General features: G+C 35.0%; 1 protein-coding gene across 1 annotated transcript; it reads left to right on the top strand.

The window, feature by feature from the left end:
* Positions 1-4,732: 4,732 nt before the first annotated feature.
* LOC129254538 (uncharacterized) lies at positions 4,733-15,470 on the top strand. The gene is made up of 9 exons (XM_064113648.1): positions 4,733-5,035; positions 5,570-5,768; positions 6,626-6,673; positions 7,554-7,604; positions 8,344-8,455; positions 8,823-9,012; positions 10,133-10,242; positions 11,424-11,471; positions 12,011-15,470. The coding sequence occupies exons 1-9, from the start codon at positions 4,910-4,912 to the stop codon at positions 12,153-12,155; spliced, it is 1,029 nt and encodes a 342-aa protein (XP_063969718.1). The 5' UTR covers positions 4,733-4,909; the 3' UTR covers positions 12,156-15,470.
* The last annotated feature ends 5,100 nt before the right edge of the window (positions 15,471-20,570 follow it).

Here is a 20,570-nt window from a genome sequence, read left to right as displayed (position 1 = left end):
ATTTTTATGGGTCCTAAGCTATGGAATTCTTTTACAATTGATATAAAACAAAGCAATTCTATACAAATGTTCAAAAAACGACTTAAATCATTTCTCCTGAATTATTACTAAATATTTAATTCATCAATTACAAATTAAGCCTTCAGTGCTAAGTAGGAAACCTTTAATAATTTGTATATATACACTATGAATGATTCATATATTTTTTTAATATGATGCATATGATTTGTATTATAATGTATATATTACATAATGTAAATATTGTTATTTTTTTTTTATTTTTTACAAAAGAGCAATTCAGTTGCTATAAACACGTAATTACAACATTAGGGGGGCCTACATTATACAAGCTCTGTTTATCAGTTGGCCCTCCCTCCCTTTCAATTATTTATATTTCGATTTGATAATTGTCTATTGTAATTTTATAATGTTATCAATTTTTGTATGTACTTCAAATGTGATTATATGTTACTATGTCAATTGTATCAAAAATTGTAAATATAAAATTGAAAGTGGAAAATAAAATGATTGAATTGAAATTGAAATTAAAAGAAACATAAACAAAACGATATCAATGATTTTCTAGAGAGGTGATGGATTTTTGTTAGATAATAGGCCTAAGTACCCCAATGAAATGGTGAAAATCGAATTGCGAGCAGAATAATTTGTGCATATTAAAAACTGAGTATTGTAAGGCCCATGTTAACCTCTTATTATCTTACTAAACAGGCAATGCTTTATAATAAATAGGTTGAAAGTTTTTTCTTTTTTCCAATTCTGCTCCCCTTTTGCTCATGTACTTTTATCAGTATTTTCTTTTTCTTTTTATACTCTCCTTCCCCTTTTCTCTTTTTTTTCCTTTATGTGCGCCCCAATAGATAGGTGCTGCAGCTTTAGCTCCCTGGGTCCGCCTATGCAGAAAACTAAAAAAAATGCTCAATTTATGTTTAGACCCACCCCATCCCTTTCCTTTTCTCCTCTTGTCTTCCCCGTACCCCTCCCGCATTCAGCCGAGCCTAGCCACGGATGAGCGAATGTTATTTATTGTATGTTGCCAGGCAGCGGAGTTAATTTGTTTTCGCCGAATGCAAAACTCCCATTACAATGAACGTTGAACGCGCACAGTTTCTTAAATAAAGGGATCAGCGAAATTAGGAAACACGATCTATCCTGCAATATCTCTATGCTACAATTCGCAATGCAGTAAACTACAATAATAATCTGCAGATTTTACATTCGCGACAATAACATTGCCACGACGATGATATTGTAATGTGATACTGATACTGATAGCAGCTTATTTTGCCACGATTTTGAGAGGAATTGAAACTTGGAAACTAAGTTAGATCTGCAGGAGTGCCGCGGTATTTAAAGATATGGTGAGTTTGCATGTACCGGTACCGTAATTGTAAATTAGCTGGATAAACCAGCAATATGACCAGTTTGAGTTAACTAACCCAGGCCAGGGAGCTCCGGCCCGCAAAGCGGGCCGGTGGTCCTCAACTCAACTCTGTGCACTTATTATTCTTAATTAAAGCGGCCTTTGAGTTAAGATTTAACCTAACTTTCTTTTTATTTCACAAAATCTTTCAGATAATAATGTTCCTTAGAGATCTATATTATTATGAGTAAGTGTAGCAAATTTCTCATACAAATTTGAAAGAAATAGGCCTATAAACAGTCAGTAGAGGCGCACGGCCAATATTTATTGGACTTTGCATTTGGAGACTGTCTCCAATGTGGGAGATTATCTCCAATATCAGAGACTTTTGTAAAGAATTTGGGTATCCAATTTCAGAGACAGTCTCCAGTTTTGGAGATCAATTTCCTTTGTTTACATTTGCTGCAAAAGGATTACCTTGGCGGCAAATAAAAATATGTGATAAGCAGATTCCTCATGAAAAATTACCCCTTTTCACCGTCTACTTTAAAAATTCACCGTCTACTTTTGTTTTGATAAGGATTTTTGTTGTCAATCACACACAAAACAAATGGGCTTCTGACCTCAGTGAGACAAAATTTTGGGTGGAAAAAATCATGCTTTTGTTGGTGTTGTTTCCTTTTGTCCTTTTGCAAAGCAAGTCTCCAATGTGGTAGACCAAAAGCTTCGGTCTCTGTTATGTTGGTTGTTCAGCTGAACTCCGTTGGCTTCACTCACCAAATACAGAGACCGAAGTTCTAGCGCGATCTGTACAGGGGACTCAATGGCCATATGTTTATGTACTTAAGATCGGATAAAACGGGGAAGTGAATTTGCGCGACAGCCGAGGTAAGTCACTGTTTTTGTTCCTTTTAACTTGATTTTTCTCAGTTTTTTGGCAATTGATGCCAAGAGGGAATATTAATTTGCATTTTGGTCGCGTGAATTTTCAAAATTTTTACTCATTAAAGACAAAAATTGAAGAGCCCCGACGGGGGGATTTTGCATTGCAAGTCCCCTAATGGTGGCTGCACGCTAGCGAGCCGTCTGTGTATGAGGAGAAATAAAAAAAAAATAAAATGTTAAAAAACTCCTCGAAACAGACGGCTGCCAGCTGTATACCAATGTGGGAGATTGTCTCCCCTAGTATTGGAGAGTCTCCCATATTGGCCGTGCGCCTCTACTGATTACCTTATAACTGGCTAGTATAGGATTTTCTTGGATAAAACCTTGGGCAGTCATTTTCAGTATGATTTTTATGAAAAAAAAATGGTATACCGGTACCGGTACCCAGTTGTGTGTCCGGACGATCAATTTTAGAAAGTCATTTGGAAAAAATGACAAGCGAAGTTTCATCAATTTTTATTTTAGTACAAAATGTTAGAAAATATTATATAGAGAACAAAATAGAAGATGATTACAACGATTGAATTCATATTTTAAGTGTAATCCAAAGAAAAAAAAAAAAGCTTCAAAAATATTAAGTGTCCGGACACCCGACCCCCCCATCCTACCCCATCATGCCCATGTCTGCGCACCCATTCACTTTGCACACGATTTGGGGATGTTGATGAGAAAGGCTGCATTTTGAGGTCGTCACATGAAATGCCCAAAATTCATTATTTTTCCACCATTTTGAGTCAGATTTTTTAATGAATATCTGTCTATGCATTGCATACATGTGTAAAATCTGTGTTCGTTGCATATCTTCTTTTACTAGAATCGCGCAGATTCGCGTTTGCACAGACAATGCAAGGGGGACTGCGCAGACTTGGGGGAACTTGCCATACTTTATAACATGTCTTTAGTCCTAATCTATGCCTAGGCCTAAAAAAAAAAGTATGATGGGGTGACCTAAAAAGCTACGCACTTTGTTTACAAACGATAAAAACTAGACCCTATCCCAATTATATATTCTAAAAAATCATCTTCCAGAAATTTGTGTTAAATATTGTAAAGATTCATAACCAAGAAGAAAATATCACAAAACTCACTAATACGAAAATCCTGCCGTGTTTTCCGAACAGCTCTTGATTTTGCCGCCTGATATAGACATGATAGAAGGGGTCCTAAACTTAAGCTACGCGCACAACTTATCATGCAAAGAAAAGGTATTTCCTGTGCCTAAACTTCTAAATAATGTTCATCATGTTCATATTCTTATAAAGGAAAATATGAAATCAAAGTGAATATGACTCCAGAATTCCAAACAGTTGCTGATTTTCTCTGCATTTAGCGATTTATTGCAGCCTCTGTAGAAAAACCGAATAGGAATCGTTCCTCACACTGCAGTCACAACTCCACACACCGAGTGCGCATTTTGCAATTGAAATTGCATGCACATTGGAGTGGTGCATAGCTTTAGGACCCCCTACCATAAAATTAACAACACTGCACATGAAAGGGAACTCAGCTCCTCTAAGCGGCCTAACTTTAAGGCGGCTAATACTAATGCTAACTTAAGTCAAGATAACATGATTTTTTTTTTTAATTCCACTAATTTTTTTAGAATTGAGTTGATGATAGTAAGTTAAGAGTCTAGATCTAGAAAGTCTAGATATCATGTTTTGCCAAACTATTATTGGTAAGGTGCACAGTCTACGCAGCTCAGTGACAGTGCCCCTTGTCTGCGTGTACCGTACTTGTGTAGGACAATCAAAAAAAAACAAAAAAAAAAACAGCATTTTTACTAAAAAGCAATAGATCTAGATCTAGAGTAGCCAGGAGGCTCCTAGATTCTAGAGAGTAAAATTCTAAAAATCATTTACTAACGTATGCTTGCTCTCCATGGAGCCAGTGATTGCGTCCTATTCATGTGCGTGTAGGTTCTACTGCGAAAAAAACAAACTTTCGCCCCCGAGATTTCTACTTTCCTTCTAAAAGATCTAGCCCTAAATCATTTTAAAATGAGATACAACTTCATTTCCGACATTTCTACGATATTGATTTTATTCTTTTGAAAACAAGAATTCATTAAAAAAAAACAAGGAAAATATTATGAAAAGATGGGGAAAACTTGCTGCGATGTTAACGTCGCCATCTTGTTTCTTTTTGTAAATTTCTGCATACGGCCATGTTTAAAAAAGCGCCTTTTTCGAAAGAAAAGGTGCCCTTCTTCCCTGTGACCCCCCTTCCCTTTTAACTTCGCTCTGCTGCCCCTACATTGGCTACATGTATTTGGACTGCAGTTGGGAGCCCTTTTGGTGTCATTCTCAAGAACTGTTTTCATGTCTCTTGACTGAGACTTCACACGTCCTGGTAGTGCTATAATGTTAAACAAGTTTTTTTTCTTCATTTTTCTCCTTTTTGCAGATGCATGGAATGACTGGGAATCTCCATTGAGTATCATCCAGACAAAAATTCAAACAACTGACCAAAGCACTTTAGTGAACCTGATTTTTACTTGCAACCTATAACTTTGGGGATTTAATCTTGTCATTGGGAACTGATATACAGTAACTGAACCTATTAGAAGATTTATGAACACGAATGGAAACCCAGATGCCTGTTACATCAATGAGCCTACCCCCATTGCAGAATCTACCGCAATGGCCTAGGGTTCATACCCTGGATAAAGCACGCTATCCCAAGCCATTCCTTAAAGATCAAATTCAGGTGAGAGCTCAAAGTATTTTCCTCAGTTTCATTCTGTCCTACCTTAATCCGGTTGTAAATTAGACACAGGTCCTGTTGCAATTGCAGAGAAAGTAATCTAATTCTAGTTTGACGGGTTATAAATCTTTTCTTTTTAATGATTATAGGTACATGTAGCTTTTTAGAAATGGTAAATTCAAGGATCATCTTAAATTTTGCTAATTTTAGTTGATATCTTGTGGGAGCAACAGTAGCTTGAGAGTGAGGGGACATTAAATCCAGTTTGTCTTGACCAATCATGGGAGTAAATACATTTAATTTGCTGATGCCAGAAAACCACTGAGAATACCTTTAGAGATCTGTTACCGCAAGGCTCAGCAAATTATTACATCAAATTCCCATGTGAACCAGTGCTTAAGAGGCATTAATCATGTATGTTTTCTGATTTTTTTTTGTGTGTAGATGAAATGGATCTTGTGATTGCAGTTCTTTCTCCCCCTTCCTCACACAATCATACTGAATATAACTCATTACTGATTTATTTTGTCATTACAGGTATTGCCAGCCCCTCTTTCCCCAAAAGGTTTCATGCAAGATACGCTGAGTGTGGATGGTACGCTGTCTACAGTAGACATCGATCCTCACCAAAGACAGCAGCATCTTGAGAGAAGCATTGAATTCTTGAAGAGACAGCAAAGAGATGTGCTTAGCAGTCTTCATGAAGAGATTGATGCCCTTAAGAGAGAAAATAAAGGTGGGTTTTTTTATCATTGTTCATCATAATGGCCCGTATTCTGAAGTTGGGTTTTATTTAAACTCTGGTTTTAGGTTGTGGTTTAATTATGGAAAGCCAGTTGTTAAATAAATCTATAACAGTAGAGGTTCAATGTATCGGCTCATTTGACTCCCAAAAATGTTTTAATTGCCTGGGAAGGATAAGTGTGACAGTTGTCTTCGCCATTAAAGAATTAGTAAAGAGCACAGTAAACATGAAAAGCATTCACTGTAAACAAAATTTTGAAACGTTTGGCTTCCCATAATTTTAGCACAGAGTTAGACCATAATCTAAGTTAAACCAGACTTCAGAATACGGGCCAATGTGTCATATTGAGGCAGCACAGGTCGTAAGAATTTAAAGACTTGAATGCTGTGGACATTTGAAAAGAGGAGAGACAGATCATTAGCTCCAGAGGCTCTTACTTTCCTGTCACCTGGATGAAAATAAATCCATTAATGTATGACAAATACAAATACTCAGTTCTCCATTATGGGTAAACAAGACTTGGTTGAAGGTTAATGAAAATTTATTACCACACAGAAGACACAAAAAGACTTGAGGGGAAATATGGAGGGATCAGAAGATACAAAAAAGTGGAATATTTGAATAATCCCAAGGAAAGAAAAGCAAATGCAGACACTATTTGCCCTAAAGGGGAACAAGTAGGTGTGGGTGAAGAATGAAATTAACTTGACTATTGAGTATGTAACTTTCCAAATAAATGTTGGTTTTATTGTCATTGTTTGATTGTTACAGATGAATGAGTGTATGTCCCTTTGAAATTAAAAGATAGTTTTTACATATCTGATTATTTTGTTTGTTTGTTTTTACAGAGCTCCATTTCAAAGTTATTATGAATGGAACAGAATCTCCTAACACAGGTAAGAATTATGCAAGTAAACCAAATCTATAGTGCCATTTCAAAAAGTTAAGGCCCGAGATCACAAATTTGGTCTAAAATATGGGGTAAAACCATGGTTTATTAACACAGATTCCATGCATTTATTAACACTGTATTGTTAATTAATTTACATTAAACTGAATATAGCATGCTGTGATAAAAGTGGATTATGTGATACATTCTCAAATGATACAAAACCACCTTTGTAAATTCGGGCCTAAGTACTCTAAGCCATTCATGAAAAATACACCAATTACATATTTCAGGGGTGTGTTTAGCCGATTTTATTTTATTATTTTTTTAGTTTGTTTATAATTTTTATTTTTTTTGTTATACTTGAGGATTTTTTTGTTCAACATATTTTAATAAACATTCAAAAACATCAAACTGCAAGCAAGGCTGCTGTCAACCAGCTATGTTATAAAAAGCAATTCCATTTTCTGTCTGTTTGGGGATAATTTCTCAATGGCAGTGCAATATGACCATATATGTACATATGATGTACATATATACCAAATATGTACATCTATCTCGACAGAAAGAGAATATGGAATTTACTTCTTGTATATGTACATGTACTGTTGTACTGTACATGTATCTGAACTCTTATTGTAGCTATAAACAAAATGATAATTTTATACTTTTCGTAAATCATCAAAATAAAAGTAGTAGCCCTCATTGTTAACTTCAAATTCAATTTTCTGTGTTGACAAATGACAAATAATTTGTATAAAGTATGTTCTAATTTTTCAACAATTTTATTTCATATTCAACTTGAATGTTGCTAATGTTTTAATACTGAATTCATAATTGCATTCCAAGACTCCTATTTTCCTTCTTGATTTTTTTCACATTTACAGATTTATCAGGCTCACCATTAAAGTCAGATGGCAGTAAAAGCGGTTCTCCCTGTAAGTGGCATTCATTTATTTTAAAAGAATTTACAGTAAAATTACAAAATGTTGTGGTTTTGCCTGGTGACTTAGGCGTAGAGCTCTAAAAATCAAATGAACAACCGGAAAAGGAAGAGAGAGAGAGAAAAAAATCTCTCTCACTTTGCCCATTTTCATTGCATCATTGAAACTGTTTGATGCTCAATGTTTAAATGAAAACGATCAAAAATTGATATGATAATATTATGTATGCTATATTTACTTTTTGAAAATTTGTCAGATGTTTTTATAATAGTTATCGAATTAAATGATGTATCATAGAGGTGCTGAAAGAATACAGTCAAATGAAAAGAAAGGAGAAGTGAATTAATCATGAGAAGATATATTTGGTGACTTGATGTTTGCACAAATTTAATAGGAATGTAGGTTTTTTATTGTTGTCAAAATCCTGATGTTTTGATTATCAAATGCAGGGGACATTTGATTCTTTTAAGAATACTATGCATACATGTATGTGCCTGAATTGAACAACAGTTTATTCTGAATAAGATGTACTTCCATATAATGACCCAAGTCGAAGCAATTTTTCAGACCAGATACCCGGTAATGCAAAATACAATGAAATTTCACCCAAGTCAAACTTATATCCTTGGTCCTTTAGGTATCTGACTTGAGCAGTTTCATGGAATTTTGTGGATTTTATTCCCGTCAGAATGGAAATAAAGTATTTTATTGATGCATGCATTGTTATTTTCAGCTCATAAAAAAGACCAGATGAGAACAGTAAAGGAACTTACAGCTGGGTTACAAGAAGCTAGGAACCTCAATGCATATCTTCAGCAACGACTCAAAGAAACGCTAGAGAAAAGGTAAATATAGAATTCCATACCAAGTCATATTATCACTTTGGCAATTTCAATAACTATACAGCAAATACTCGTTCTTACGTGCTGTTGGTGCATCACAAACAACATTCCTAATTATTTTGAGACAGTTTCTTTTGCAATTTAAGCTCATGATAAAAGAGAGCACCATTCCCTGAAGCATGCCAGGACTGACAAGTTGTCATTGTTAATATTTAACTGAGGAGACCAGTGCTTCTAAGCCAATCAACTCTAGCATTACAATGACATTTTCAGAGTTGACAATTAAGTCAATGCTGACAACTTACATGAAAGACCTCAAAAAATAAAGTTTTACCTTTTAATTTGATTTGTTCCGCTTCATTTTATACAGACCCCAGAGTCAAGAGACCGGTCAGCAAACCAGCCCCCATCATAGCGCTATCTCACCCCTCTTACCGGTCAGTCTGAACCCTCTTCAGGTCCAGGCAGCAGGTGACCCTCACCCTAGGCCCCCAACGCTTGAAGAATGTTCACAGATCATCAGGCATATGAAAGATAGTCATGAGCGACAGGGTCAAGAGGTAAGAATGTGAGATGAGACGAAATGGAGAGTAGACAAAGAAGGTGTAGACCAATCGGCAATTCACTCTTCATTTCCTAGGCTGATCATAGACACGTTTAAGGCGACCGCACACCTTACGATTGGTCTGCGACCCGATTTCAGAATGAAATGTTGTAGAATTTGATGCTAATATTGAGACTTGGAATATCTTACTGTGTAATGTTCTAAATCATCGTACGAATACCTATGTTCAAATCTGTGACCATGCTATCATCCTTAGAATAAAAGCGAATTTAATATCTAGTCGTAATGACGTCATAGCAGTCGTACGATTGGCTACAATTTGAAACTAATTTGGCCTTTAATCCAAAATAAAGGCTTGCAATCTTTCAAAATGGTTATATTAGTATTCTTTCAATTAATTTTAACCTCAAATAAAATGATATGTTCCATTCACATTTTCAGAAAATGAGCAAAATGCGATTTGTTCCAAATCGGATCGCGAACAGTCGTAAGGTGTGCGGTGGCCTTTAGAAGTACAAAGATACATATTTAGCTCTATGTAACGGGTCATTTCTGTAATGCAACCATGCAGTATGAGATCACAGACCCAAATTTGACACGTTATGTCTAGAGTAAAGACTAGACTCCAAACTCTCTGTACATGTATGTGTCAAATAAGAGCAGCCACTGTATATGATTGAATCAAGTCTCACTTCTTCAGACTCTGCATTATGCATTATAGATTAACCATGCAGCAAAGTGTCCAATTTCTATCCATTTGTGATGAGTGAGCTTTAGTAGTAAGTGTATCGCAAGTCATGTTTGGAAGAAGTGAATTGGATGCATCTCTTTAGGTTGCAAAACATTTTATATAGTCTATAAAGCATACATGTTTAAACCAAGGAGAGTGATCACTTACAGTGTGCAATCACAGTGTAATGGAAACGATATAATGGGAGCTCTTTTACATTCATGCCTCTTAGAAATCAATAATTTTTGTTGATTTGTATGGAAAACCTAATTGGTTCTTCTTCTTTTTTTTTGCATGAGCGTCAACACCCATTGGCATTATATTGTTATTAATTACATTCTCTCCTTTTCTCTCTCTCTCTCTCTCTCTCTCTTGATGTGTGCAGTTGAATAGAATCAAGTCAGATCTTAAAGACGTGCTGTATTCACACAAGTGGACTCCAGATGCATATCTCATGGCTAAGGCATACATTGCTGATGAACAGAATGTAGCTGGGTAAGTCAAAATTTAATTGCTTTCCATTTTCTTGGTTTACAAGTGTGGCTGCATTATTTTGATAATAATAATAATAATAAAACATTGCTTATATAGCGCATATAACGATGATAAAATCATGTCTCTATGCGCTTTAGAAAGAAGAATAGAAAGAATGGAGAAGAAAGAAAAGCCTGTTCACAGAGGAGCAAATATATATTATCAATTAATAGGTACATGTATATCTTATTTTACAAAAAGGAATGTCTTCAAAAGGGACTTAAACGATTCTACATTATTAGCTTGTTTAACAATATCAGGTAATTTATTCCAAAGTTCAGCAGAGGACATTTTGAATGAACGAGCGCCGTAGAATTGAGTGTTAATTTTGGGAACTACAAGGAGAGATTTGTTGTTTGACCTTAATTTTCTTTGGGGTACATACTGTTCAATGAGTTCTTTGAGATAGAATGACGATTGATATTTTTGTGTGTTTGTTAGTCTTGTTTTTGTACAATGTACATTTGATAAAAGGTAAGTGTGCTCATCCCTGCCCTTCTGAAAATATTAAAGATGAGAAATAAACAAAATAAATGAATAAATAAAGTGATCAATATTTATGAACAATGGCATCAAGAGTATCATAATTAGTCTGATTTGTCTGATAATGAAGACAAAACGAAAATGATAATGAAGGCACAACAAAGAAAAAAAAAGAGCTCAATCAAATATCCAAATAATAGTGTCAAAATAAGAAAAAGAACTTGAATTATGTAGCAAAATCATCATTTTTTGACAATGTTACACGAATGGTATACATGGAGTAAGTGGTACAGTCCTATACCTTCATTGTTCATGGAGAGGCATCCCATCCCCCTACCTTACCATCAAGGCTTTTAGCACCATTTGTGCATCAAGGAAAACTACCTGCCATGGTGGTTGACTTTCTCTACAAATCTCTCACATCGAAAAGAGAATCACTTGTAGTGATAAAATATTTGTATCATTATTGTTCTGCTTATATTTAATTGTACATAATCAGATTTGTCATTACTTTGGTTATTTTCATTTTGTGATTATTTGTGTGTATTTTGTTTGTTTGTTGGGGAGGAGGTGCTTCAGCACAATAATTCATTGCATGGTAAAAGTGCATCAAACTTTGTAAACTTTCATTTGTGCATATTTTTCAAATTCTCTCTCAGGGATGCAAAACTACCTAAAATTGCTCTAAGGAATCCAACAAGAAAATTGTAAGTATTGTTTTGTAGCTACAATGTATTTTTTCATCGAAAATCCTGATTAGATATACTTTACATTTTGTACAATTTATAAAGCTGTGTGATTTTATTGCATTTATGATTGAAAACATGTCGATCAAATTATATTAATTCAATGAAGAAGTGATTTATCAGACATTGCTTTTTCAAAGTTCAAAATGTCTGCAAAAAGAGGGGGAGGGGTAGTCATTCAAATAAGTATTATTTCCCCTTAAAAAAAGTATGAATTCATATTCAATCTTTCAAAGATACGTTTGAAAAGCATTAGAAATCAATTTGTGAAATTAAGCTCAGATTTAGTCTCATCTTATCATATATTCTACACAGTTTCTTCTAGTATTTTATTTATATGAGTTATAACATGATTTATGATAACCCCATGACCCTTTCTCCAATCTTCAAAAATCTTGTGTTTTTGGTGCTAGTGGTTACAAAGTATTCATAACTTTTAGATATGAGAGCACAATACAGTCATAGTTATTTATTTTATCCTCTTCATTCATCATTCACAGGCCAGAAGGTGCCTTCAGTGTGACACGGGACAGCTTCTCACTTCCTCCCCTCACACACACAATGGGTAACCGATATTCAGACCGACAGAAACGTGTAGAAGCCGTCAAGCGGGCGCGTCATCGCACAAAGGATCACAGTTTATGACGTCATTCAGATATCAATGCCTAAATGGACTAGTTAGAACAAACAATTTCTACACAAATAGACGGCTGCTTGTGCACATGTGAATGCTGGCATTTTATTAAACGTTATAAAGGATTGAGGAGGAAGGAACACCTTTGACAAGTGATGGCCGAAAACCAGATGTCCTTGTCGTAAAAATCAATCAATGACAATAATGCACTGAAATCTATCTACCTGCTAGTCAAATTATATGCTGAATAGAATTATGTGTATACTGAGCGAGCTGGATAATATAATGTACATGTAAATAGAAAAGTGATGAAAAGACTTTGTTGTAATGTATGTAAATTTTATATACAGACAGATAACTGTCTTTTTATATTTGTTTTTTTCTAGTTTTTTTTTCTAGATTTTTCCTCTCTTTATTTTACTCCATCATATTTTTTTTTTCGCTTCAAGGAAGATTCAATCCACAATTAGGAAGAACAATAAATTTGGTTTCTTCATAAAAGCTGTATGCCTTGATCATATTGAGAGTCTTATCACACATATGTGTTATACTGGTACATTTATGTGCCGTTTGAATATAGTACAGACTTCTGTATGAACTTTTTGAAAGAGGTATTAATGTAAATTTGTCGTGATAATGTGTTTCAAATAATATTCTTGCAAGATTTTTTTTTTTAAATAATAATCTTGCAACAAGGGACTTGTTAATATAACTGCCTTTTATTCATATGATACATATATACGATTGCACACTATAGTACTAGAGTACTTGAAGGACGAATTATGCGTATACATATATGTATATATTTAAAAAAAATGCTCGAAAGTTAAATGGTCAAATTCAGATTATTTCCTCTAAATTATGAATGGTTTTTAGGCCTGCGCAAAGTATAAGCTATTACAGTCAGAAGACACTAGTCCAGATTCTTTCCATTAGAGTTGACATTGTTCAAAATTAAGATTTGCTCTGATTTTTGTGCCTGACCTGTACAAAAACATGTCAATGGGAAGGCTGATCATGATTTTAATAGTAAGCAGTGACAGATTTAATCTTGTTACTTATATGGAATTATTGTGGTTTAGTGGTAACTGATGACTCGTATCGTTTAGTCTGAGAGGAGCAGGTTTAAATCCCATCATTTCACTAGCTGCCTTTGGCAAGACATTAATCTACATATATACCTCTCTCAACCCAGGTGTTACATGGGTATGTGGAAGGAATATGTAAACAGATATGTTTTTGGCTTGCAATTTGTAGAGACTTTGACACTTCAGTGGTCCCCAGGGAGTGGAGATTGTTTGTGCATACATCGTGTGCCGGTAATTCAGAACCTGATGATTGGGTTGTCAAACTCTTAGAGACATGGTTTTGCTGTATTAGATTATTAACCATGTTATGAAAATGGAATATTATTATTGATGATAATATTTATAATGTTTTATCCCTTTCGAATGTGAAGTACCGGTATTAAACATCTTGATGGAACACTTATCTCATTTCATCTTTACTTGTGTGAGGATATTTGAAAGTGACGAAGCATAAATTTCTTGATTGATGGTCATTCATGATATTCATGTAATTTTTTAGTGATCTCATTCTCATCATTATAGGAAAGGAAAATATTGTTGAAATGGCTTGTACATGTATGATATCTGCATATACTGTGTGCATTTGCTTCATCTGTGTTCCATAAATCCTGGTTTAATTTAGTGGTATTCCGTACGATTCTGAGTAGTCAAAATATGACACAAATCTTTCAACCTTGATATTTGGTTTTATCAACAATCTGTTCTGTATTAAAACTGTTGAAAATCGCCTTAGAATGATGTACTATAATCTTTTTCTTTTAATTCATTGCGCAGACCAGAAATAACTAATGTAACATAACATTACGCATCTTTAAAAAAAAAGATGTCATCTTTGGCTACCCATAGTTAATCCATAGATTAAAACCCAGGTTTAAGTTAGCATACATTAAGGAATCAATCATGCGACTGTCGCATCAGGGAAATTAAGAAAGTATTATGAAGATGTATGTACCATATGTATGGCAAGTAATTTTATCAATTAATCATATTTCTTAATGTCAATTTGGCTTACAACACAACATGAAGAAATAAGTTTAGTAATAAAACAGTACATGCAGGTATTGGCCAAACAGTTGCATCGTCAAGTGATATTCAATTTTTTTTTTTTGTCAATTCAGCTAGTAGTTTGGCTTGCTGAATACATGTGTCAAAAGCAGTTTATAATTGATTTTCACTGATATATTGAAGATATGACATAATGATTCCTTTATGGATTTTCACTGACAACTGTTATAAGCTACTAACAGAGGCCGTGGAACCGGGGGGGGGGGGGGGGCTGGGTGGCTTCAGCCCCCACTTTTTTCCAAAACCATGTCCAAAAACATAAAAATTACCATATAATTGTGATTTTTTGCAGTCAGCCCCCGCCCACATTGAAAACCGTTCCGCGGCCCCTTACTAAGATTCTTGCTTCTGATTTGAGAGTGAACTTGTCAGTTGAATTCAGTGACAAGATGCTTAATGAAACTATCCCTGTTTTTGCAGTAGAAGGAGCTATATATGTGATTGATTATGATGAGGTTCAGTACCACATTGGAGGTGGTTATTATTTAATGTTTTGTAACTCCTAGCTGAAGGGAGGAGATGGGTAATTGTTGGGTTTGAAAAGAATTGTACTCTCGGTGGTAAATTGCTGATTGGTTTAAAACCACTTTGTTTAATAGTGCCTTATCCCATCTTGTCTACAACCAGTTCGTCTAATAATCATAATTTGACCCAATTGTCACACAATCTACTGGTCATGCAGTCAAATCTAAGTCACATTTTGGCTTCACCTGTATGTCTAATTAATGGTCTAAGTACACCACTTACATGTAGTCTATATAATCAGATGAAGGATTCGTGAATGAAATGTTCATTTTACAGAATAGACCAGGGGCCCTTAACACAAAGCTGTGCAATCATCGTAGAAGAATATCTTTACGATTGATTGCATTGACCACAATGTACAATCGATCAATCGTGAAAATCAAGTATACAATGGATCAGCCTTTGTGTTACTGGACCCTGGAGTGTATTTTAGAGCAACTTGGCTTTATAGACTAAATTAAAATTAAACTAAGTGGGTATTAGACCAAATAGTTTGCCAAATGGGATTTGGTATTTAGAAGACCAAGTGAATATTGACCATATCAGTATGTAGCGCAGTTTGAACCCTCAAGTAATAATATTTGAAATACAATCTCTCTCCTATTATTTACACTGTTTTTGGTTGAAATAAATTCCTTGTTGACTGAATTATGTTATCTTTCATTCATTCATTTATTATCCTATATATATATCTTAAAAATAAAATAGCTTGTAAGACAATTGATATATGTGAGTACTTTGAAGAAAAGGAAAGAGAGAAGAACTTAAGAGGAAGAAGAGATGAGGAAGGAAGGTGTAGGTAGGTGAAGAAGAAGAAGGGGAAAACGTGAGAGAGGGGAGGGGGAATAGATTGGGTAAATAAATTAAAAAAGCTGCGTAATGTTATGTTGTATTTGCTTTCTGTAGAAGTGTAGGGCTGCACCGAGGAGCGGGGGGCGAAATTATTTTTTCCACCGAGTTCTGGACCGACATATGAATATTCATGACTTGCGTCTTCGGATTGAGAGTACGCATGCGCGTGGACTTTGCCTCGACCTGTGCCGATCGTAAGCAGCATTCACGTTGCTCATAATGAATTAGCATCGTCAAATTACCGGTACCCTTACATAGTTACATAGGTCTTACAGGCTTAGATCTACATTATATATATATATATATATATATCCAATTCTTAAACACTTAATAAACTAGCTGCCATTAATGGCAAGACATGTGCTAGGGTAGGGCTAGCTTAGGCTAGCGCATTAACTTTACCTCAAATCTGGACCTGTCTATAAACACTTATCTGAAACAAGTATGGTACTTGAAATAGAAAAGAATTAAATAGATACATTTTAAATGATGATGAATCACATAAAACATTAATCTGTGCACACTGGCAGATAATATGCAAATTAACTGGTTTCAATTGGAACCAGTTGGGTAACTGGAAAATTTCCAATTGGAAACCAATTGGAAGTCATTTCCAGTTACCCAACTGGATCCAGTTAGGATTTCCAGTTACCCAACTGGTTCCAGTTAGGATTTCCAGTTACCCAACTGGTTCCAGTTAGGATTTCCAGTTACCCAACTGGTTCCAGTTAGAAATCATTTCCAGTTGGAAGTCATTTCCAGTTACCCAACTGGTTCCAGTTAGTATTTCCAGTTACCCAACTGGTTCCAGTTAGGATTTCCAGTGACCCAACTGGTTCCAGTTAGGATTTCCAGTTACCCAACTGGTTCCAGTTAGGATTTCCAGTTACCCAACTGGTTCCAGTTAGAAATCATTTCCAGTTGGAAGTCATTTCCAGTTACCCAACTGGTTCCAGTTAGGATTTCCAGTTACCCAACTGGTTCCAGTTAGGATTTCCAGTTACCCAACTGGATCCAGTTAGGATTTCCAGTTACTCAACTGGTTCCAGTTAGAAATCATTTCCAGTTGGAAGTCATTTCCAGTTACCCAACTGGTTCCAGTTAGGATTCCCAGTTACCCAACTGGTTCCAGTTAGAAATCATTTCCAGTTGGAAGTCATTTCCAGTTACCCAACTGGTTCCAGTTAGGATTTCCAGTTGCCCAACGGGTTCCAGTTAGGATTTCCAGTTGCCCAACTGGTTTCAATTGGTTTCAACTGGAAATTTTTATAATATATTCCAGTTAAAACCAATTGAAACCAGTTGAAACCAATTGAAACCAATTGAAACCAGTTGGAAATCCAACTGGTTTCAATTGGATTTTGGTCCTGGGATAATGCCTAATACTAATAGGAATAGCCGACTAATGCCATGGTTAACTTCGAACTTGTTAATTCCGAACTTTACGTTTGATTAGGTTTGGACCAATATTAGCTTATTTACCATGGTTTAATATGTCTAGTCCGTATACAGAACCAGTCCTAGATCTAAAAAAAATATCTTAGTTCTAGTCTAGTCTCCCCTGACGAGTCACAACTGATCCAGGGGACGTGCCCCCCCCCCCCTTGAGAAGCCAAATTAATAATTTGTAATGTCAAAATGCAACGAAAAAAGACGTATGTCCCCTCTTTTGAACGTGAAGATCTTTTTTTTTCTTGTCAATTTTTTTTCAGCTACGAAATCCTTAATTTTGGGTGAAGACGGGGATCAAGATCACTGACGTTAATTTGTGCCTGACAATAGAATACGTTCCATGCACGCACTGGTGTACCTAGGATTTTCCAAAAGGGGGGCAAATTTTTTAGAGGATATTTCATCCGCGAAAAAATGTGACAAGCCCCCCCCCCCCAAAAAAAAAAGGGTCTTCACCCCAAATTATGGATTTCTAAGATGAAAAAAAAAAATTGACAAGCAAAAAAAATTAAAAAAAAAGATCTTCACGTTAAAAAAAGGGGACATACGTCTTTTTCATTGCATTTTTACATTACAAATTATTAATTTGGCTTCTCAAAGGGGGCACGTCCCCTGAATCAGTTGTGATTCGTCAGAGGGACAGTCTTCCCCCCCCCCCCCCCTTGGTACACTAGTGGTTCCATGCTGATACAGCGTAGATCAGAGTCTATGTATAGAGACTAGACTAGAACTAAGATTTAAAAAATTTAGATCTAGGACTGGTTTTGTATACGGACTAGACATATTAAACCATGGCAAATAAGCTAATATTTGTCTAAACCTAATTAAACGTGAAGTTCGGAATTAACCAGTTCGAAGTTAACCATGGCATTAGTCGGCTATTCAGTGTTATAGTCAAGGCTCAAACCTCCAAGGCCAAGGCCAAGGCATTAATACCCAAGGCCAAGGCTTCAATACCAAAGGCCAAGGCCAAGGCATGGAAACCCAAGGCCAAGGCCTGAAAACCTTAAGGCCAAGGCATTTCAAACTTACGATATACAGAACAATGAACTAACAATACTTAGGCGGCAGACATCACACATGGTAAAATGTATGTGAGCGAGGGGACTGAGCGAGAAAAAAATTAACCTTTGTACATTTAAAACAAAAATAATTTCATGATAGAGACATATTAAAATAATGATATAGTTACCTGTGTACACATAATCCATAATTTTTCTATAGGCGATTTACATTGCAATAATTATTATTACCACGGTCATCTGATCCTGGCATTCTCAACGTATGTTTTTCTCCACTCCCTGGGACAGGGGCAGCAGAAAATTATTATGGGGGGGGGGGTCAACGCCAAAAAGGCACCCATTTATCAAAATGAGTTTTTTTTGTGCAAACAGATAATGAGATTATGAACTGCGTGAAGTAATTGTGTGTTTTATAGAAATTAAGTTGAGCAAAGGCTTTCTGAAGTAATTTTTAATTATAAGATAGATATTTTGCTTTAGGTTTTACTTCTCAGCGAGAAAGCATAGCGAGCAAGCGGTTTTGAAAAAAAAAAATTATGATGTTGTAAAACTTGATTTATGGTCAAGTATGGGGCTAATCATTGTTGAAATTTCCTTGCACGATGTTGCCAGCGCGAATCACCAGCTCAAACTTCTTGACATGTCGTGTAATAAGACATGGAAATTATTTTATTCTGAGCTGGTTTTGTAATCATGAAAAAGATGTGTATCTAACTAAAAAATAACTTTGCGCTCGCTAATTCTTTTTATATACTGACCAGTAAAGGAAGCAGTTAATTAAGCAGTTAATTACTGCATTTTAAATAAGATACATAACTCACCAATAAAAAATAATGCGAGCGCAAAGCGCGAGCTAAAAAAATTGTGATATTCCAACCTGAAAACTGGACATTCTAAGCATTTTTTTGTGAACGGGAAGAGAACGAGTACAATAATTGATGCGAGTGCAGGAAGCGAGCCAAATATTTGTGATATTTCAACCATAAAGCAACATTCTATACATTTTTGTAACCATTAGCAGTACTGTACTAAACAATAATTGATGCAAGCACGATTCAAAATCTGTGATTTTCGAACCTAAAATGTATTATGTTTTATTATTAAAGAAGGTATTTCTTTTTTAAAAAGGGCATATTTCATTTGGAAAAAATATCCTACAGGGATTTTTTTTTTTTGGGGGGGGGGGGGCAAGAGAGCACAAAGCGCAAGCTAAAATTTCAAATGCTTAAACTGAAAATGCGTCATTTTTAGGACTCTTGTCAGTTTTCATATTTTTTTCTGCTTACAACCACTTTTATTAAACAGTTAATTAAACATTAATTATTAATACTTATTGATAATATTAATAATTATTAATTATTAAATTATTTTTTGTTAATTATTATTTCTTGAAACCATATTGACACAAAAACAAATACGTTGTTTATTTCCTTGAAACTGTAGAGAAATGAGATTCAATGTTAAACGATATATGATTAAAAAGAAGTAAACATTTTTTCCCCTTTGTTTTGTCAATCTGACCCAAAACAAATATAAAATTTAGAAGAGAGATAGAGAGAAGAAGAAGTCCCACCACCAAGAATAAACTTAGACAAGGGGGGAAAGGGAAAGGAAAAGATGGAGTAAATGTGATATTATTTTTTAAACAATCTATTGCAAAATTAGCTTTTCTTATAGAAAGAGGGGGACAAATTTTGTTCACTCACTCGCTTCAATCGCTTTCTTCTTTTTTTTGACAGAAATTTTGCTCTATATATGCCATGCTTGGCCCCTCAAAGTTTCTGGCTCATCATGCCATTGACATAACCCATTTGGATATGACAAAATTGGAGACTGTGTTCAAGTTTACCAAATCTTTTCAGAATATCATTAAGACTTAAAACATTCTTGTTGGCCAAAGAAAATAATACAAGGAAAATCCTAATGGAATAGAAATCAACCTTGTTATCGTTCTTTAGAGTTAGCTATGTTTAAAGTATGAAAATTGTTGTCAAAATTGCAGTCAGATGTCAAACTTATTCTTGTCATCAAAGCACTATTATCTTGATCATGACCATTGTTATTTACTGTCATTATCATCATATGATTACAACACATTACCAATACATAATGCTATTTTTCATAACTGATGTATTCCTTGTTTGAATTTCTTGATAATGGTGACAATTACAATTGATGACACTGCTAGTACACTTACTACTGCTGCTGCTACTGTTACTGGTGATTGGTAGTATTGACCATTAGTGTTATTAAATATATATAAAAAACAATTGAAACATTTATAATTACTTATTTAAAACAAATGAAAGTCCAAAATACAAAATGCCTTGAAAAGGCCTTGAAAATGCCTTAAAATTTCAAGGCTCAAAATCCTCAAGGCCAAGGCTTTGAAAAAGTAGCTAGGCATTAAGGCGCCTTCAGG

This window comes from Lytechinus pictus, chromosome 2 (assembly GCF_037042905.1).
Source record: "Lytechinus pictus isolate F3 Inbred chromosome 2, Lp3.0, whole genome shotgun sequence".
In the NCBI taxonomy this organism is placed as follows: Eukaryota; Metazoa; Echinodermata; class Echinoidea; order Temnopleuroida; family Toxopneustidae; genus Lytechinus; species Lytechinus pictus.
This window is presented reverse-complemented; position numbering and strand designations above follow the sequence as displayed.